The 20,413-nt window shown below is 49.2% G+C and overlaps 7 protein-coding genes across 7 annotated transcripts; 3 read left to right on the top strand and 4 right to left on the bottom strand.

The window, feature by feature from the left end:
* Positions 1-1,902: 1,902 nt before the first annotated feature.
* On the top strand, positions 1,903-3,163 carry HOO65_040212 (Single-stranded TG1-3 DNA-binding protein; the record flags this gene model as incomplete). The annotated part of the gene is made up of 4 exons (XM_071002857.1): positions 1,903-2,120; positions 2,243-2,573; positions 2,638-2,763; positions 2,837-3,163. 4 exons carry the CDS (start codon positions 1,903-1,905, stop codon positions 3,161-3,163), a joined length of 1,002 nt encoding a protein of 333 aa, XP_070859055.1.
* A 537-nt stretch (positions 3,164-3,700) lies between these two features.
* HOO65_040211 (ADP-ribosylation factor GTPase-activating protein GCS1) lies at positions 3,701-4,786 on the bottom strand (the record flags this gene model as incomplete). The annotated part of the gene is made up of 1 exon (XM_071000603.1): positions 3,701-4,786. The coding sequence occupies one exon, from the start codon at positions 4,784-4,786 to the stop codon at positions 3,701-3,703; it is 1,086 nt and encodes a 361-aa protein (XP_070859054.1).
* A 1,308-nt stretch (positions 4,787-6,094) lies between these two features.
* On the bottom strand, positions 6,095-7,590 carry HOO65_040210 (Carbamoyl-phosphate synthase arginine-specific small chain; the record flags this gene model as incomplete). The annotated part of the gene is made up of 2 exons (XM_071002797.1): positions 6,095-7,276; positions 7,399-7,590. The coding sequence occupies 2 exons, from the start codon at positions 7,588-7,590 to the stop codon at positions 6,095-6,097; spliced, it is 1,374 nt and encodes a 457-aa protein (XP_070859053.1).
* A 2,503-nt stretch (positions 7,591-10,093) lies between these two features.
* Positions 10,094-10,937, bottom strand: HOO65_040209 (Electron transfer flavoprotein subunit beta; the record flags this gene model as incomplete). Its single annotated transcript, XM_071002995.1, has 2 exons — positions 10,094-10,176; positions 10,241-10,937. The coding sequence occupies 2 exons, from the start codon at positions 10,935-10,937 to the stop codon at positions 10,094-10,096; spliced, it is 780 nt and encodes a 259-aa protein (XP_070859052.1).
* A 635-nt stretch (positions 10,938-11,572) lies between these two features.
* Positions 11,573-13,180, bottom strand: HOO65_040208 (SAP domain-containing protein; the record flags this gene model as incomplete). Its single annotated transcript, XM_071000602.1, has 1 exon — positions 11,573-13,180. One exon carries the CDS (start codon positions 13,178-13,180, stop codon positions 11,573-11,575), a length of 1,608 nt encoding a protein of 535 aa, XP_070859051.1.
* A 1,276-nt stretch (positions 13,181-14,456) lies between these two features.
* On the top strand, positions 14,457-15,421 carry HOO65_040207 (uncharacterized protein; the record flags this gene model as incomplete). The annotated part of the gene is made up of 2 exons (XM_071002966.1): positions 14,457-14,817; positions 14,889-15,421. The coding sequence occupies 2 exons, from the start codon at positions 14,457-14,459 to the stop codon at positions 15,419-15,421; spliced, it is 894 nt and encodes a 297-aa protein (XP_070859050.1).
* Positions 15,422-16,921: 1,500 nt separating this feature from the next.
* Positions 16,922-20,086, top strand: HOO65_040206 (Tuberous sclerosis 1; the record flags this gene model as incomplete). The annotated part of the gene is made up of 1 exon (XM_071000601.1): positions 16,922-20,086. The coding sequence occupies one exon, from the start codon at positions 16,922-16,924 to the stop codon at positions 20,084-20,086; it is 3,165 nt and encodes a 1,054-aa protein (XP_070859049.1).
* Positions 20,087-20,413: the final 327 nt, after the last annotated feature.

Genomic DNA, 20,413 nt, shown 5'->3' with positions numbered 1-20,413 from the left:
TTTCGATTGTGGTGTTTATATAATTAAGCTTGTGAAGTCTGCGCATCAAGTAAAATACTAACACGCATATTTCATATTTACGTATAACGACAGGCATAGATTTCCAGTTTTAGCCTCAAGCACAATCTAGTCTTAAACAAAAGCACCACGGCTTTCTCTCTTGTCTGAGACTCTCCGCCGGCCCCTTAACTAGACTTTGATCTGATGTATCCTTAGGGCGGCCTCAGAGCGTCTAGACTAACAGTTCAGATGATAGATCGCTATATGAGCACATACACAGATATCTGCTACGTAGCACACCTAGCACCCTGTGTTTTCACAAAATTTCATAGAGGAAGTAGCCTAACCGACTTGGTGCCGAGCCGGCGCCTGACCTAGTCATAAAGCTCACGAGAGTTGAAGTAACTGAAGTGTGATGAGGAGTGCAGGTTCCGCTACCTCCAGCTCCTTTAGGCAGTAGCCCGCAAATAATTAGTATGTGACTAGAGCCCACCTCCTGTGAAACACGCAATCATGGACAGACATCATGGTAAAAGGTAACGACTGGCGTCAAGGAGAAAATAAACCGGAAATAACCAGTGGAAAGAAAACAGAAATAATGCCACTTCCTATGCCAGAATATGCCAGGTTCATCTACAGAAGCTTGTAAGAAGGCAGCGTGTGTTTGCAAGCATGAAACATCAAACGGTCTATGGTAGCTACTCAGTTCTACCTGCCGGTACTTCACTTGTTGCATGACCATATTGTAAGCTCATATTCATATCACAGCAAAAATTAATAAAACGCCAAGATATGAACGCACAGCATAGAACATGACACAGAATGAGAAAACAACGGGCCATAGGTAACAAGGAGAAGAAACCCAAGCTTATTTTCCTTGTAGTTAATGGGGTTTGAGTTGACTGGGCAGCAATCAATGCATCGATTTGATCTGTCGATTTCTGGTATTACGTGGGGCTTACAGTTTATGTACTGGTACTTGATTAACAAGCGTACACAAGTTAGGGGCAAGGCGGGGCAGCAAAAGCAGCTAGGGTGCTCCCCAAGTTATAACTTGATACAACCCAGGGGAATGCTCTGTCGTTACAATGAAAATACAGTATATATGTATATGTACTTTGCGCCAGAAGCCCCCCAAAGGCTGGGCTTGTTTGGTGGCGTTATGTGGCCTCTTTCCTAGTTTCCAATAGCAAAGCCAATTGATAACTTTGCTTGCTTTTTTGCTAGAGGTACTTGCCTAGCTGTATCGACACCTACAAGCCTGTAAAGCACCTTCCCCATCCCTCCCTGCCCCACCTTAAATTGCTTAGGCCAGCAGCGAAGTTACTGCAACTGCTTAATATTCTAGCTTGTTTTCTTAGGTCCCTTTTTTTACTAGTGAGCAGGTGGACAACAGCTCCATAGTAGACAAGGCAGCTGCTTGTAGCCTGCATGTTTTCAGGCAATGTCCTAATCTGGCCCTAAAAATCCTGCCCCCCTCTGCCGCCTTTCTTTTCTATAGCCTTCGCCCTCCCTCTCTCTTTTCATTCTATTTTCCCTTCTTTTTTTCTTCTTTTTTTCTCCACGTTCTCACCACAAGTCAAGATTTACAAGCAACCTTGTGCCATCGCGCTTCGCGGACATCCCGTCAACCTTTCATCAACTCATCAGGGCCTTTAGCTACCCTATCAACGATCAATAAGTCTCCTTCACAGGCTCGACTCGACACCAACCTTGCTCTAGCCACCTATTCTCACGAGCAGGATCTCGCCCAGCAACCAATCCCCCCCCCCAGCTTCAGCACCTCTTTTCTACTTCTTGAAACAGCTCTCCGCCACTAAGCTGCTTCAATCTTCCTCATAATCACGACCGATAATTTTCTATTCGCTTTATTCGTGTCTTCCCTTTTTATAATCTCACACAATGTCTGCTGCTGCTGCCGATGCTGCCACTAACGGCGTTGCTGCCGTTACCGAACCTGCCACCGTTGCGGAGGAAAAGACTAACACCCCTACAACCACTACTACCGATGCTCCCCAGGACCAGAGCAGCGTTGCAGAGGGCCGCCGCCTGTATCTCGGAAACGTTGCCTATGCTGCCACCGAGGAGGCACTAAAGGAGTTCTTCCAGGGATTCGATGTGTAAGTGACATCCTCTTTCCATTCCCTCCCTGTTTATCATTCTGCCACCAATTCGTTCTTCCTTCCAAGCTCTCGCATCCCGCCAAGTCCTCGCTGACCTTGTTCTCTCTTTCTCCTTGCAGCAAGTCGGTTTCCATTCCCAAGAACCCGCACACCAACAAGTCGGTTGGCTATGCTTTTGTTGACGTGGCCACTCCCGAGGAGGCTCAGCGCGCCATCAGCGAGCTGGACCGCAAGCAAATCATGGAGCGCAAGGTTTCTGTCCAGGTTGCCCGCCCTCCCCAGGAGTCTACTGGCGACTCTGCCGAGCCCCGCCGTCAGGCCAATGGCCGCGCTGGTGGTCGCACCCGCCGCCGTGCCCAGGGCAAGAAGGACGACAAGTCTGCCACTACCACTGACGGTGCTGCCCAGGCCACCTCGGCCGCCAACGATGACGAGTCTGCCGCCAACAAGGTTTGTCTTTGGTTACTCGCTCAATATTTGCCCTCCTATCAGTTTTCTAACTATATTTGCACAGGAGGCTAAGCCTACCAAGTCTCGCTCCCCGAAGCGCAAGACTCACAAGGGTCCTCCCGACAACGGCGTCCAGTCAAAGGTTAAGGTCATGGTCACCAACCTCCCTTACAATCTCACTGAGGAACAGGTATGTTTATGATGGACAACAAATGTCAATTAGCAAAAACTGTAACTAACGTGGAGTACCTGCACAACAACAGCTCAAGGAGCTTTTCAGCGCCTTTACCCCTGTGTCCGCCAAGGTTGCTCTCCGCCCCATTCCTTCGTACATGATCAAGAAGCTACACGCTCGTGGCGAGGCCCGCAAGGGTCGCGGTTTCGGTTTTGTTACCCTAGAGACTGAGGAGCTCCAGAAGAAAGCCATCGAGGAGATGAACAACAAGATGGTCGAGGGCCGCATGATTGAGGTCAAGGTTGCTATTGATAGCCCCGACAAGGTTGAGCGTCCCGCTGATGGTGAGGAGGAGAAGAAGGAGGCTGCTGCTCCCGTCGAGACCGCCCCCGAATCTACTGCCGTCTCGGCTTAAAGCATCTGTCATTGTCAACTGCCATGACCCTGTTCTACCGGCAAACAATTACAATTGAACAATGCCCCCCCCCCTCTCTCTCTTCTTCCCCTTTCCATGATTCTGGCCTTTTATAGACACCAGGCTAGGATATAGATCAGACCAATTATCCGTTGACATGATGTACTCGAGTGTCCCACTCAGGGCTGCAATGCGAAATCATTGCTGGGGACACACGTTGCTATTATGTACAGCTTAAATCTAATTATTAACGACGATTTTTACGAAGAAAGACACTGACTCCAACAATGCCTACACTGCGTGATACTGTCTCATGTTCAAGATGGATTTTTTTCTACAAGGAAAGAAAGCAAGCACTAATACGCAAGTATTCCAAGAGATGGGTATTTCAACTTGTTAGTCTAAGCAAAAGAAGATGGAGTTGTAGAAAAAACCAGAAGCTAGCACAATGGTAAGACAATAAAATAGAATGGGACAAGAGAAAGGACACATTCATGCACACAAATCCAGGGCATTCAACCATCCCATGCACTACAGCTACCAATCCCAGTCATCGTCTTTCTTCTTTGTAGATATATTGCTGTTGTGGGTTTTCTTTGATGCACCACCCATAGCAGCAGTTCCAATGGAAGTGTGTGCATTTCGGTCCTCGGCAATAGACGAGAACGAGTCCCAAAAGTCCTTTTTGGAATCGTCGATAGGAGCCTGTCTATAACCACCAGCGCCACGCGAAGTTGACGAGCCGTTGCCACCCTCGACAAAGCGGTTAAAGCCGTCCTGGGCCGTCTTGGCACCCATGGTGGCCGAGCGCGCCACCTGCTGCGCAGCAGTCTGTGCAGCTACTTGAGCTTGCTTCCACTGATCGCTCTCGGTAATTTGACGCGCAGTCGGCTGGATGTACCCGTCGTTGACCGTCTTGGCCGTCTTAGTCACGGTCGATGTGAACCAGCCAAAACCCTTGCCAAGAGCAGCCACTGGGTCAGCCTGTAGGTCGTTAATGGAGGGCAGGGCATCGTTAGACGACGATGAGCTAGGCATGGTACCCGTGTTTCCAAAGCCAGAATATTTGCCTCCCTGACTAGGCGGCAGGTGGTCGGGCCGTGAGGCATTGGCATCCCCCAGACGGGCAAAGTACGCATCATCGACACGGGCCTTGCCGCCGGAGCCTGCAGTGGCAACGGGATCGCGGGAGCCAGACAAAGGCGCATTAGATGTCGATGCTGAGGACACGGAGCTGACAGCAGGCTTCTTCTTCTTGGGCACAGGCACGTACTCACGGCCCTCGACCTGGGCAGCCAAACGCTCCTTCCACTCGTCGCCAACGTCGCCGCTGTAGCGTTGGGCGATGGTGGCCGAGTCCCAAGTCAACCCAGCGGCGACAGTGTCTGGGTGAGCAGCAAAAAAGTCCTGCCAGGCTGCATTGCCGCCCAGGCGCATGCGCTCAAGCTCTCCAGCCTTGAAGGCATCCATGCTGATGGATCGTACAAAGGAAATGTGTACACCGAGGCCGCGGTGCACGCCAGCGCACACGAGGCAGATGAAGATTCCGAATTTCGGGGAAGCCCATTGTGGAGATGGCGCATTGCAATCGCAGCAGACACTGTTCTTCGGTTCGCGCTGCATGGTAGCGAGCTGTGTAAAGGGAAAGAAGAGGGGTCAGCTGGGCCTTGTCTCTAGTGCAGGTGGGGGGGGGGGGGGGGGGGGAGCTTGGGGAAAGCATGTGAGGTCTGTTATGGGCCCAATTCGATGATCAAGGGGAAATATAGCAGAGAGTTTCGACTCACCTTGGACCGCGTCTCGGGGTCAACCTCCCACATCGCCTTAGATGCCATTGTGCGTATGTATATATTAGAGGGATATCAGTATTGTGGAGAGTTTAGATTACGGCCGTCGCCAACAGCCTAATCAATAGAAAGAAAGAAATAGCGCCTGGTTCCGGTTTCAGGGAAACAATTGTCCTTAGCTCCAGGGAAACGGGCAGTCAATAGAATGAACTGTGGAAGGAAGGAAAGAGACGGGGGAGAGAAGAAAGAAGAGAAAGATGATAATAGGAAGCCCAGGAGCAAAAGCCAAAAATAAAAAAGACTATGTAAGGTGTTACAACCAAGGCGTCTCTAAACACAAGCCACAAAGCAGCCAAGGCAAAAGCGAAGCAACAAAAATAATAAATCGTAAAATAAGAAAGAAATCAAGAGAAGATGTACAGCAAGTCAAAAAAAAGGGTCCAAGAGCGAGAGCGAGGCTTGGGTCTTGCGTCGCCAGCACTTAAAAAAGGCTAGGCTGTACTCACTCTTCTAGTGACTTTTGAAACTAGATACTTTTAGGAGTATGTAGGGTTCTAAACCCTAGAATACAGTTATGCCCATCCTCGTTTGGGCAAGACGTCTTTCTTAATCACGCAGCGGCTTTAGAAGTCACTCTCCATCTTGTCGAGCTAAAGAAGTCACAGCTTGCTTCAATTCAATACAGCACAAAGCCTAAACAATTCATACTTGGACCAGGTACAGTGGTTGATCAAGCCCCTTCTTGGTTATGTAACACAATCATCAATGGAGACGGAGATCGTAAGGTACTGCCAGCTGATGGCCACTGGCAGACCCTGAACAGCCCTGGCTGGTTACACGGTTCAATACTAGATAATAAAACAAATTATTCACGCTTTTCTCGATCGCATCAGTCTTGACCAACTGACCAACTGCAAGGAAAACAGAAAGCTCAAATTGCCATTATAAATAGAAACAAGACCCAACTCTCAGATCCAGAACAGCAGCAACAGCGATGGCAACAACAAGTACTCCCTCCCTTCTACTACAATTTTGTAAAATAACAAAACTCCCTTGAACAAAAAAGATACAACCCGGCAAAAACCACCCTTGCATTACCTCTTTTTTCTTCTAGTACTTTCAAAAAGAGAAACTAACGCTAAGATTCCTAGGCAGTGGCGGCAAGAGGCTGGGGCTCAACACCGACACGCTCACGACTAAGAATGTCTAGCATCAGCTGGGTGGGACGGTTGTCCTTGTAGACGGTTTGACCTTCCTTGAACATCTTGACGTTCTGGATGTACTTGTCAAACAGGTATGACGAGTCCATGGGACCGCCCTTGGCCTCAGGGTGGAACTGGGTCGAGAAAATGGGGCGGGTCTTGTGCATCATGCCCTCGTTGGAGCCGTCATTGAGGTTGACAAAGTACTCGCGGAACTCAGACGACATGGTGCTAGTGTCAACAGCGTAGCCGTGGTTCTGCGAGGTGATGTGGCACTGGCCAGTGGTGATGTCCAGGGCGGGAATGTTGTGGGCACGGTTACCATACTTGAGCTTGATGGTCTTAGCACCAGTGGCCAGAGCAAGTAGCTGGTGGCCCAGGCAAATACCCATGATGGGTACGGGCGAAGTGTCCATCAGACGACCCAGGTTGAAGATAGTCTCCTGGCAGTGAGTAGGGTCGCCAGGGCCATTGGAAATGAAGACACCGTCAAAGTTGCTGGAAACCTTGTGAATGGGGTAGTTGTAAGGGAAAACGGTGACAGAAGCACCACGGCTGACGAGGCTGCGCAGAATGTTCTCCTTGACACCACAGTCAATCAAGGCGACATGGAACTGAGCATTAGGAGACTCGACAACAAAGGGGGCCTTAGTGCTGACACGCTTAACCAAATTTATCTGGCCAGGGTCGATAAAGCTCTCATCCTCGTCAGCATCGTACTCATCACCAATCGAAATTCGGGCCAGAGACGAGCCCTGCTCACGCAAATATGTCACGATGGCACGGGTATCAACGCCAGAAATGGCAGGGACGCCTTCGCTAGCACACCAATCACTCAGGCTCTGTACGGCAGTCCAGTGGCTGTACTTTTCAGCAACATCGGCCACAACGACGCCGGCACACTGAATGTGGGGAGATTCAAAGTACTTGAGTAGGTTGTACTGGTCACGCTCGTTTGAGGGCACGCCATAGTTTCCAATCAGAGGCTGGGTGAAGACAATGATCTGGCCACGGTATGAAGGGTCGGTCATGGACTCGGGGTAACCAACAAGGGAAGTAGTGAAGACAGCCTCACCCGAAATGTTGGAGTTGGCACCGAAGGCCTTGCCATGGAAGACGGGGCCATTCTAGAGGAGAGCATGTTAGTACATGGATATGGAGGAAAAGAAGAAGGATGATGATGGTATAGTTAAGCAAATAAGAGCAAGAGAGAAGAGGGCAAGGATAAACGAATGAATTAGGGACTCACCTTGATTGTCAGAGTGGCATCCAGGCTCTTAGCAGGAGTAGTAGAGCGGACGCTGCGGGAGGGCATAGCCCGGCCAGCACTACCAGCCTTGGTGGAAGAGAAACGGGTAGTAGCATTGAAGGCCGAGGAAATAGAGCTAAACCGGACTCCGTTCACCGCGGAGCGGGCAGAGAGGCGTTGGAAGACAAACATTTCGTTCGTAAGGGAAAAGAAAAGGAAGAAATGGTTTGTTGGGAGGACGGTATTTTTAAACGGGGTGATATTTTTTTGACTGTATGGTGGGGTAGAAGAGAAAAGTGATAGTGAAGAAGCACGGAGGAGAGAAAGCTTGAAGTTATCTAAGGGACTGTGTAAAGCTGTTAAGCGCTGAGAGCTCTCCACAGATGGTCTACAAGAGAGGGAGAGGGACGAAGGATATTAGCAGGCGAGCATAGTACATGGTAGCAGAATGGCAAAGAGATGGGATAACAAAGACAGTCAAGGCCAAGTCACCAAGTTGTAAAACAACTACGGATCCTAAACGCAAGGGAAACAACGAAAGTGTCGGCAAAACAAGAAGGTAGCAACGCGAGGCGGATGTGATGTAAGGATAGAGACCAAGATGCAGCCAGGACATCAGGAGGACGTGACATACCCGAAAGATAATCTTGAGAGGTGAAGACTGAGCAGCGCTGCATGAAGCGCGAATTGGGCTTGAAAGCAAGACTTGAATTGACTTCAGAAAGGAAGAATAAAATGGGAACAGATGGGCTATGAAGAAGGCGGGGTGATTTGAGAGAGAAAAGAAAAAGAGGCGGCAGAAGTTTTGGCGATAATACTCGAGAGGGCGTGGGATTGAAAAATAACCCAGAAAATAAAAGAATTTCTACAGAGGGGGGAAAAAAAAAATAAAGAAAAAAGCTCGAGCCGTTGGGGAGGGGGGAGGGAGAGATGAAAAAGTTTTCTCACTCTACGTGCGGCAGGAAGGTACGTTTTTATTATGGCAACAAAGAAAGGAAGTAGGGAAGCAAAAAGTAAATAGAATTTATTAGCACTTACTCCTCTCGCTAGAACAGGTGGGGTGGGCCGGCTGTCGAGAAGGAGCAAGATAATAAGGGCACGCCAAGCAGTAGTAGTATGTATACAAGTACTTGTGTTTATGTATGTCTGTATTATTTAGCGACAAGTACTGTGTGCAAGGCCCGGTGAATATTAGAGAAATGCCATGCAAAATGAAGGAAGAAAACCTTTTCTTATCCTGATTTTCCCACGATTTCTCGATATAAAAAGAAGCAGTCTAAAAATCCATCCTGAGATTAGACTGCTTCAAAATAGTGAAGCAAGAACAAACAAGTGGCCAACTGATTAGATTAAGATTACATCCAGCGCCCCTGATTGGCTAGAGCCATCGGCTTCTAGCTCTTAATAACCTAGCCTCATCTTCACTTATCTTCTTTCATCCCTACGATAGCCTATGCTATGTGGCCTATGACAGCTGACTGACTAGCCTGCCCATTCCTTAGAGTTAGTCATCGTTTAGGCTCCTTTCTTTACACAATGCTAAAACATGTCCTCTTCAGCCATCAACCTATCCACAAAACACCAAGGTATGGGTCATGCATCCATCCAACATGCCGCGCCAACTGTGACTAATGCGGTACAGTCACCGCCGCGAGAAAAAAAAAACAAGCAAGTGGGAGTCAAGGCCTGGGCCCTGCTAGACAAAACCAGACTCCAAGCTGCACCCGACCCACGCGGCGCCGTAGATCACAGAACCCGCTTCTGCTTACAAAAAGATGCCATCCTTCGACGCCCTGTATAAACCCTCAACTACCAAAAGTCTAGCCCTTCTGTGCCTTCTTTTCCTTGTGCACACCAACAATTCTAGCCACGAGAACCGGGCCCGATTAACAGCGGCGATTCTCCTCCGCTATGGCCATGCCAACAAGCCATAAAAGGCGTCAAATAATGGCCTGTAATTTGCTCTGTTCCCACAGTGTTCTTCCTGCAGACGTTCTGCCTTGTGGCCTTGGATAAACACTGGATCCAATACGCAGCACATGCAAGAAAGTTGGCCTAGTTTAACGTGGCTTGACTGGCTACAACTCTTCGTAAGGGCAGCAAATTTACACAAGCTAAACTTCAACCCCGACCGCTTTCTTCAACAGTAGTAGCGCGGGTTTTCTAATCTGCTCCTCCCACAATAGCGGGTGACAGCTGGGCAGAAACACCGCTGTGTTGGCACCAAAAAACGTGGATAAACATGCACGTAGTATATTATAACGGCGGGTAGCTCGTGTCGTACCAACGTTTCCCATGCCTCGTCTTGGGTTACATACATGGTAACCATTGCTACGCTCTTGCTCCTTCTTTCTCTCTCTCTGACTCGAGTCTAAAATGTACCTTCTTTTCATGATATGTTGCAGTCTATCCAAAAGCCTCTCCAGCTTCGTCTTTTGACGCCATGTATCAATCTGCGTCTACCATCGACAGTCTATAGTTTTTTGCTTTTCACTCAACTCCCCCAACCTAATTTCCTCACATCCGTACCTCGTGTCGATTCCCGCTGTATTAATTCAATATTGTATTTGCCGGGAAATGACTAGGTCACTAGCCCAACAAACGACTTGGTCACACTTGGAGGGAGGCTACTTGTTGATAGAAGCACATGGGTGTTGGCAATTTCAACCCTAAAGTAGGGTATCTATATTTAACCCTAAATAGCACCAAGCTCCTTCAGCTTACTTACCAGACCATCCACATCTTCTACCTTGCCGCCGCCTTGTCTGGGGGCGGGCTCTGTTTCTTAGGTTAGCATAGAACATCGCATAGAATATATCATGAATCTCTCCATCTAACATACCTTCCACTTGCAGAACCTTGAGGCGCTTCTCGTTGGTTACGCCATAATCTGCTAGAGTCTTCTTCTCCAGAGGCTTCTTCTTCGCCTTCATGATATTAGGTAGACTAGCATAGCGCGGTTCATTCAAGCGCAGATCCGTTGTGATAACCATAGGCAGCTTAGCCCGCAGCGTCTCTACACCACCATCGACCTCACGCGTGACTGTGATCTGATCACCAGCCCCAAACTCGACCTTGCTAGCCTGGGTAGCTTGGCCCCAGCCCAAGAGACCGGCCAGCATCTGACCAGTCTGGTTGGAATCATCATCGATACTCTGCTTGCCAAGGATGACGAGATTGCTCTTGTGCTCACGCGCAACAGCTTGCAGTAGCTTGGCCACGCCTAGAGGCTCCAAGTCGTCACCTTCTTTAACATCAACGTGGATTGCACGGTCGGCACCCATAGCCATGGCTGTACGCAGGACCTCTTGCGCCTTCGTTGGGCCAGCCGAGAATACCGTAATATCTTCGACGCCGCCGGGTGCGCGCTTCTTCTCACGGATCCGCACGGCTTCTTCGACCGATAATTCATCAAAGGGGTTCATCGAGTGTTTGACGCCTGCAGTTTCCACGCCGGTGCGCGCCTTGTTAACGCGAGGCTTGACCTGTGTTAGACAAAAAGAAAAGTTAGCTTCGTCTGATACTTGAGGCGAGTGCATGATTAGGAGGAGCTATGGCTTCTTAGATCTAACCCGGCATATAAAGCAAAACAAAAACATGGCATACCGCATAATCAATAACCCGCTTGACAGGTACCAAAATTCGGAGAGAAGACATTTTATCTTGCCGTCCACTATATAGTTATATGGTTGATATGGTGGGGGAGGGGGGTATCAAGTATTAATGACGGAGAACGGGGCCAAAAGGACAAGGCTGAAATAAAAGGCTGACAGAAAGAAAGTCGAAAAAGTTCTAGGGGGAAAGATCAACGTTAGAAGCTTTGGTGAATAACTAAAGCTTTGCTTGGTATTATGAAGTTGGGGAAGTCATACAGCTAAGCTTTTTCCCTTGTTGTCGCTGCCGCCATGTTGAAAAAAAAAGCGACATCGCTGCTTTTCCTTTAGCTGCTTAAGGCTATTGCCGGCATCCTTCATACCTCGGCCTCTGTATCGGCCATAAGTATTAGTACATATACCTCAGACCACCCTGGTAAGTGTTCACATGCAACGAACGATAAAATACAGTAATATTTCTTGATTAACACCGAGTTGAGGTTATGAGATTAAACAATACATGTACACATGCTCAGAATGCAGAGCTATCAGAAGGGTAGTTGCTTTTATCCCCACCCTGTTCAATCGTCGTTCATGTCATTTCCACGGTCGTATGGCGGTCTATCGTTCACATCTTTTGACTCCTGTTGATCATAAGATGGCTTGTACGAATCCGCAACACCATGAAATTTCCGGTTTCTGCGCCGTCGCCGAGCGCCATTTGGGGCGCCATTTGGAGGACCATTTGGGGGACCATTGGATTGCGTTCCAAAGGTGTTGGGTCCGGCTGCTGCCTCCGATCGGGGTTGGGCGGGAGTCTGGAATTGCCTCTCGCGTCCATTGCGCCTCTCACGTCTGTTGCGCTGGCGTTTTCTCAGTGGCATAGACGATGTTTCATTAGTCTGCCTGTTCTTGGGCACGTCTGTTTGAGCCTGGGTGTTTCCAGGGCGGGAAGGGCCATTGTGTCTTTGGTCCTGGCGTTGGCCTTTCCGCTGGTCTGAATTCCGGAGCCTTTGCTCCTTGCGAGGGTGCCGGATGCCAGCAAAGTTTTCCTTGCCACGGTTAATGAAGACCGTTGAGTGTGCGAACGAGAAGCGGTATATATCATCCTGGGAATCATGAAGAGCTCGGTCATTTTCGCCATTTTTAGGGTTTCTGAAGTAATATGAGCGCATGTTCCGGACGCGGTCTTCAACATAGCTGGTTGACACCATTTGGTAGGTAATAGGTGGATTTGACGTGACGGTTGCTATGGCATGACCGGTGAGAGGAGTCCACACAATGTTGCGACCATCCCCTCGGTTGAGAAGCTGGATTCCTTGTGAATCCAAGTCCTCGTAATTGGCCCGGGGTCCTCGCGGGGCATTTATAGTGGGCTCATTACCAGAGTGTTGGCCCTTGGGGCCCAGGGGCGCATTAGCTGGCGCAGAGTCGCACATTGTGACCAACTGCGTACCCATGGTGCCTGTAGAGTCGCGTGTATACTGCACTTCCCATTTGATATTGCGACGGTTGGCGGTTTCTTCCATTGAAATCCACTCGGGCACCCTTTCAGGTGCAACAAAGTCAACCCACAAGGGCCTCCGCTGGGACTTGTCAGGCCAGATAGCACCGTGTAGGGCTTCCCGTACAGCATCAGCTGCAAAATCATGGGTGAAAACTATAAAGGCATGTGTGCAGGAGTGATCGATGTAAAATTCCGTGATATCAACTAATGGCCCGTCTTTTAGTCCCTCGACAAGACTCGATATGTGATCACGCAGTGCATCACGAGACATGGAGCGCGAGAGGTTCTTGACGTATAAGGCGCATGTTGGGTCATGAAGAGGTGGGCTTAGGTTGCTTCCTGTTTGTCTGGGGCTAGGAGACGTGTCGCTAGCATTGCCTTGGGCGTCTTTGAGACGCTTCAAAGGCTGTTTATCCTCGCCTTCAACTGAGGAGCTCCGTCTACGTCTCTTTGGAGAAAGAGCACCTTTAGCGGGGGCCACAGTCTTGGGATGTTCGTGCATGTCATAGTCAGAGTCTTCTCTCGCCAAAGCACCGGAACCATTAGCATCAGTGGGAATTGAGGCAGACTCTGGCGTCTGGAGCTGGATATTCCTGGCGATATCAGACATGACATGGGAAGCATCATTAGTGTCAATGGCCATATTTAGAGTCTGCATATCGGTCGTAGCTATTGAGGCCATTGTGAGATGAGAGGGAGGAAGCAAATGGGGTAAGGGATAGGTGTAGATGAAAGTTACCAAGTCTGGTATAAAACGTCAAGCCAGCAATAGACAAGGAAAGGCAGACAAAGAAAAGGGCAAGGACAAAGCGCTGATAGAGAAGAGCTTTGATGTACAGAAATGGAAAAGGGCAGCCCGAGAAGGAAGCCAAAGAAAAGTATAAAGGGATTCTTTGTGTTACTAGCAGTGTGAGTACAAAGAACAAGTAAGGAAGAGACAATTAAGGTTGAAAAGAAGATGGATAAGGACAACGTCGCGGTTTGATTTGTAGCAGAATAAAACGCGTGAGTTTGCTGATTCTGGTTACGAACGAATCTTTTCGGAGGCGAAAAAAAGGGCGACCAAGCTAACAAGGCGACAAAGGGGTGTTTATTATGTATCACTAGAAAAGGGATGCATTCGATAATGGAGAAGCAAACAAATAGCAACAAGTACAGCAGTACCAGGAAGAAAAGACGAAACAAATTTCAGAGTCCAGCAAATGGACAGCAAGCAAAAATGCGACGGTGAGCGGGAGAGGTATAGAGAAAGCGAAACGAGGCTGAGTGAGGCCCAGGCTTTTCAGTGCAAGGCTGAGAAAAAGAGGGAGGTCTTTTGTCTGTTTTCCTCAAAACCTCCCTCACCATATCGTTTCCTCTTGTTCTGTGGCTGAAGAATATGATTGTGGCGCATATTGCAGTGTGGCTGATCCGTTCTTTCATGATGACTATAACCTGGTTCTTTGTTTGTTCGAGCTCTTTGACGTCCTAGCACAAGAAGTCTTTGATTTTTGAACTCCCTCTTTTTCAGAAGTACCCTAAACTCTTTATCTTGGATTAATCTGGTGCGGCTTATTCTCTACTGCCATTTGAGGTCACATCCACTAACTAGCTCATATAACGTCACAGTCCTCTTTGTTCCTATCCTCCTCTATTCTTTGTCTTCCTCCCCATTCTTAGTCTCGCTCTTACTTTTAACCCCTCTTCACCAACTACCCACTCTCTTGTCTCCTATACAAAGAAGTTGCCAGCATGACAACCCTCTCTACGGAAGGCTACAGCAGACGTCAGAAATGCAGCTCCTGGCAAAAGTGTAGATAAATGCCCGAGCTCCCAGCAACATCATACCGTTGCCAATGCCTTTAGGTCTATCCATGTATCGAGCCGCAGGCCGACGTTTTCCTGCTGATTTTCTACTCAAAGCTACTCCCTTCTGAAAGCTTACTTCAACGTCCATCAACGCCCCAACTCCCACTAAAATGTCCTCCCACACCGCTACCGGACGCGTGCGCAAGGCCAGTCGACGTGCCACCCTCAAAGTTATTCCGGAGCGTCGCGCAGATAGCGTGTTAGCTCAGAAGGGCCCCAGTCTTAAGGATCGTCTCCGGTCCATGGCAGAAGAAAAGAAGTTGTTCCCGGCCAGCACAACTTGGCATATTGATGAGACATCGCTTTTCGAGGCTCTCTATCTCCGCCAGTATCGGCCTCTTGTGCCAGCTTCATGGGACACACAATTGCGCGGCGTCCCAATCCCCGAGTTCTGCTTTTGCCGGAATCTCACAGACCAGGGCCAGTTCGGCGCTCCACCCATCTACTCAACGCAGAATACAGAGTACCGAGGTAAGTAGTCCTAGGACAGCGCTTTTCTCTTCGTCGGATTACAGCCGGAAGCTAACTCGTCCAACTAACAGCTTCCAAGGCGTTCATGGAAATCATTGATCTCACTACCAATGTGCGGGCCCTACGCCACCTAGATCGCCATGCTGCAATCCCCAGTTATCTCAAAGACGAGCTAGAAAAATATCTGATGTGGGCTGCGCAAGACGGCGAATACTACAAAAGCCGAGCCGTACCCAACATCTTCTGCGAAATTGTCGACACATCGTTGTCTGTAGAAGGTATTGCCAGCCACATCACAAGCAAAATGCTGCAGGTTGCCAAGCAACACAGGCGCTTCTGGAGAAAGCACAGCTACAAGGACTCCAACGGCAACACTGTTGCGGCTGACTGTCCTGTTGTCTATGGACTGTTTGTGCTCAACCACACGGTACTAGTTCTCACAGTCGATCCCAACCGCAGTAGTCACACGCCGGTTAGTTATCAGATTGAGATTGACTTTTCGCAGCGCAGCCAGGGCATCTGGAATGCCCTAACACTAGGCATTACATCATGTATGGCCCGTGATGGGATGGTGGCGCGCGAGGAGTTTTTTTCAAGGAAATAACATCAAGGGTATTTTTTTGCGGCTGCACCATTGCGCCATCTTTTCTAATAACGTGTTTTCTTTTACTATAATGGGTGGTAGCCTCTTCTAGGCTTTCTTTAGCTATTCAATAGACAGACTTCTCTCTATTTCGTTCACACCTATCTCTGCCGCCCTTGTGATCAATAGGGTGGATGCATGCATCATCTAAAAGGCACGCAGATGCATACAGCCAGATGGCAAGCCAGAGTCAACTTCAGGGCAAGGAGGTGGGGACACAGCATTAAGTGCATCGTAAGCACAAGCACAGCAGAGCGCCCATGTCTCGGGCAACAAACGTCACAAGGGCCCGCCCTTTTGTACTGACAGCTGTATATACGTTTGACAGCTGTAGGTCAGCTGGCGCTAGTGTCCAACTTGACTTGGGGCCTTTTCCCAACATCATATTCATTTTGCCTTCAACGACAATCCGTCATACCAACAAACCACAAAAACAAAGCAGACACAAAAACCTGTACGAAAAAATACCACCAGCCTCGCTTCAAAGCTAGCTTAGACGCTGCCTTTATTTTTGCCTATTGTTGCCGGATCTGTGGCCACCATCACCCTCTCTTTATCTCACCATCTTTCTGATAAGCTACTCAGCCTTTTTATATAATCAAATATTCTTTTTTTTTTAGGTCCTTTTGCCGCTGTTGCTGCTGCAGCTTGATCCATCCATCGGCCGACGTCACAATCAATCAGCAACACCTCATAAAGTCATCACCTTTTTCTTTCTTTCCCCTTCTCCTTCGGCTTCTCTACCTGTACTGTCGAGCGCTCTGAATGTCGGCCTACAGCCAATAACTTCCGATATCCCGTTTGGACTGTGTGGTGGTGGATGCTTCTACAGATACTGGCTGTAGGCCTTGGTGCCTTTAGATAGGACGACCATCGCCGTCACACCACTCCAGCTGGCCGCAGATAATATCAGATCAGCAATCTTTTTTTTTAAAAAAAAAAATTAAATCAACTATAGCTATAATGGCTCCCAACGGGTAAGTTCTAGTTTCCCGTCGCTTTTATTTTTGACGTCTTGTTTGGCTTTTATTGGACGGGACGGACCTTTTCTTGGTCATCGTCATTTTCTTACTACCGGCCTACTATAATGTCTTGGTTGGCTGGCTTTGCTGCATCTACTCTGCACTTGCATGGCAGGGTAAAAAAAAAATTCACAATGGCTCCTCACACGTCGACGGCACATTGGATCGCTTGTACAGGCACTGCATACTAGCTGCACACCGAGCAAGCAGTGTTGAGCCGATCTGGACTGAACTCAGCTGAACTAAGCCCTGTGTGTATGTGTGTTTTGTGCATGTGTCGTCTTGCTCTCTCCCGTCTGTCTGTCCGTCTGGTGAGCTGACTACTTGTATGTCTGTGTGTGTGCTTGTACCTGTGTACTTGTGCCTATTGTATGGTGTGCCCTAGTTAGGTTGTCTGTCAGCTTAGTTAGCTTCTCACTTGCCTACGCACGCAGCACCAATGCAACCATACAGCATACGCAGAATACTGGCTGACTCGTTCTCCTTTGCCTTCCATCACAGATCATTCAAGGAACTCTGCCAGGCTCTCAATGCCTTCATCATCAACCCCACTCTACCCCTACCAGAAGACCTCAACGCCGTCTTCGATGCCTTCTACCGCAAACACGACAAATATGACGATTCCAACGCCGACCGTCTCCAAGACGAGCTCCAGGTCATATGGGACAAGCACGTAGCCTCAGATCCTCAGCGATATGCCCCCTTTGTGGCCATTTTTTCCCGCCTATTCCAGGCCCTTCACACGACTGAGCGCATTTTCCATTGGTGGGACCTGACTTTACAGCACATGGCAAATCAAATGATCAAGGACAAGTCTCTCCAGGCCGAATCATATCAGGCTCTACTACAACTACTCGTGGCAGAAAATGATCAGGACCAGACATCTGAAGACGATGCAGCCGCTGAAACCGCTTCCCGGTCTATGCCATTTCTAGATCGCCTTCTACACACCTGGCTCGTTGGCGATACCGAAACCCCCAATGACCTGTGCCACCAACTGGGAAAACACCAGCAGACTGTCCTTGTATCGTTCGGCAAGAAGAAACCAAGAGAGCTCATGGCCTGCTTGAACAAGTACTTTGTTAGAGCTGAATTCCGGCTCAAGTGTCTCATCCTCCTCAACGACCTGGTACAAGCCCAGCCGCCTCACCTGCATCTGGTTCTACAAACCCCGCTGTTTGGGAATCTCCTAGCATGTCTCGAGAACGATGCTTCCACCACTGTAATAAACCTTGGCCTAACCTTGCTCATTATGCTACTCCCCAATATGCCAACGTCGTTGATACCATACCTCCCCGCCCTCTTCAATGTCTACGCACGCCTTCTCTTTTGCAGTCGTGGGAGACATGATTCTGCTGTGTCTCCCCCCGCTAGCAAGACTGCCTCCATCGATTCCCCCTTGCCGAGCATCACTAGTAACGACTCTTGGGACACCTGTGCGTTTGATCCTCAAAGAGACGGTAGAGACGTCCCACAGCTATGCAACTACTTTACCATCCTATACGGACTGTACCCCATCAACTTCATGGATTATATTCGCAAACCACAGCGCTACCTACGCCACGCAAATGCTCCAAGTGCGAACTGGTTCGAAATTCAGTCGACAGAGATCCGCCAGCTATCCGAACGCTTCCGCTGCATACATGTGCTGCATCCCAACTTCTACAGTCTAACCATTGAGTCAGAAAAGACGGATTTTAGTCGCTGGATGTCGAGCGGTGCAGCCGAGCTGGTGACTGATTGCATGAGCCTCTGCATGCCGTCTACTCAGCCGATAGTAACTTGTAACGACGAGGTCCCCGTCGGGGAGAGCCTAGCAAATGATACGGCCAATGCTGGTTTTTCGGTAGACGGTCCAGTCAGCGATACTCCTATTAAAAAGACCGAGTGTTCGGGGAGTTCTCTATTGAGTAACTCTCCTGATGATTATGAGAGCGCTGGGGAGCTGACCCTAGCCCAAATCTCGTCGGAAGACACAGGCATCTCTATAGGCGCTGAATCTTCAACATGCGTGTCTCAAAATCACGACGAGCCTAAGCCTACGCCTTCCGTTGCCTGTGACACTTCACATCCCGAAAATTTAACCCCCGCGCAGGACAACGAATACAAAGGAAAGGCCGAGTCGTTCGATTCTTCTGGCATTGCACATCAGATATTCATGTTGCAAAACGAACTCCGCTTTGAAAAGTACTTGAAACAGCAGCATTCTGCTCACATTGGCGTTCTCCGGCGGCGTCTTCATCAGCAAGCTGCTTCGGAGGCCGAAACTCAGAATCTTATTATCATGAATCGACACTACAAGAAGCGCTTTGACGAGGCCAAGGTAGCAGAGACTATGGCCAAGAAAGACTATGAAAGAGGTCGTAGTCTTTCGATGAAACGTGAAACCGACATGATGGCCAAGAACAAGATTCTGCGTGAGGATCTCAGGGCTCGCAAGGCCGAGATCGAGACGCTCAAGCGAGATATGGAAGCTTACAAGGCTGAAGCGGACCGTCTAACGAAGCTCATGTGTGCTCTAGAAGAAAAAGACCTAGCCCAGAAACAAGATCAAGAAGACATGGAGATGACGCACCAAGAAATGAAGCATCTCAAGAGTGAAATTGCCCGCCTTGGTCAATCAGCCCTCGACGAAGCTGGACGAGATGCCGAAGTCCAGGCTGCAATCAAGGCACGAGACGAATCTGAGGCACGAGAGGAGATTTGCCGCATGAAGCTAGAAGCTTGTCAAAAAGACTTTGAACAGCAGCGGCGCACCTTCGACAAACAAATTATAGCCCTTAAAGCACGACTCTCTACTGAAAACTCCACTGGCCGCACTTCCGGGCGCCATCGCAGTGAAAGCCAAGCACAAGAAGCCATCACTGCATCACTCGCCGCTTCCCGTGCCAAACAGTCAGAACTTCAGAAACAGTATGCTGTCTTGGTTCGTAAATACACGGCTCTACAATCCTCCATGTTTGACGCACCGCTCCCATCTCCTGTCCAAATTGCGCCCAAAAACCTGTCACAACCTCGGGTCAGTTACTTGGAGGAGGGTAGCGAGGACTCTACTACCCCGGTGGGGGCAGGGACAGGCATGGGCGGAGGTCACCATTACATCGGAGGCGATATTCCCCCTCCGACGACACATTTATACCATCCATCGAGTCAGGCACACCACCAAAGCTCAAGCCCAGGACCCTGGCCACTACACCGTGTGTTTTCAAACCCGGATCTATCAGATTCTGCAAGTGTTTCCAGCCGTAGTCCGCAGCTCCCGCATGCCCATCTGCACAGTCACCATGTGTCTGGAAGTGTCGGTGGCTACGGCTACCCGCTTCCTTCGCGTCATCCAGGGGCTGGACATCGCCAATTCTCGGCGGATTCGTCAAGCTTTGGTGGTGGCGGTGGCGGGGGAAGAGCCAGTGCCAGCATCAGCGGAAGTATAGGCGGTAGTGGTAGTGGGCATACAGAGGTGGCAACTCCCAGTTCACCATTAGTCCAGCAGAGATATCATGGACGCGGGGGTGTACAGAGCAAATTCCGCAAGGAGGACAAAAAGAAGGATGAAGGAAGCAAAAAGAAGAGCAGTGGGTTCCGAGGCATCAGAGGGTTTGTTTAGAGGAAACAGTCTGATGTGGCGAAGCTCGGGTGTCTTAAAAGCTCATGACAAAGGGATAGGGATGACATGACAAGCCAAGCCCGGCCAAGACAAGAGAAGAGGGTGGAGGGATGCGGCTGAAGGTGACTGCAAAACGTCACAGCATTTTATGCTTTTTTTTCTTTTTTTACGGATATAAAACGAGTGTTTACGAATTCAAAATGGTGTTTATTTGGAGGCCGGCTGATTACTCTTGTTATTTTAGGTCCTGTTACGCGGGGGTCTTGTTTCGGCAACATGCATATACATAGTTCAATATAGTACAGTACACAAACACAACATAACACC

Source organism: Ceratocystis lukuohia (assembly GCF_044167205.1).
Source record: "Ceratocystis lukuohia strain C4212 chromosome Unknown Supercontig4_pilon, whole genome shotgun sequence".
Lineage (NCBI taxonomy): Eukaryota > Fungi > Ascomycota > Sordariomycetes > Microascales > Ceratocystidaceae > Ceratocystis > Ceratocystis lukuohia.
Note: the sequence above shows the minus strand (reverse complement) of the source record. Positions and strands in the feature narration are given on the sequence as shown.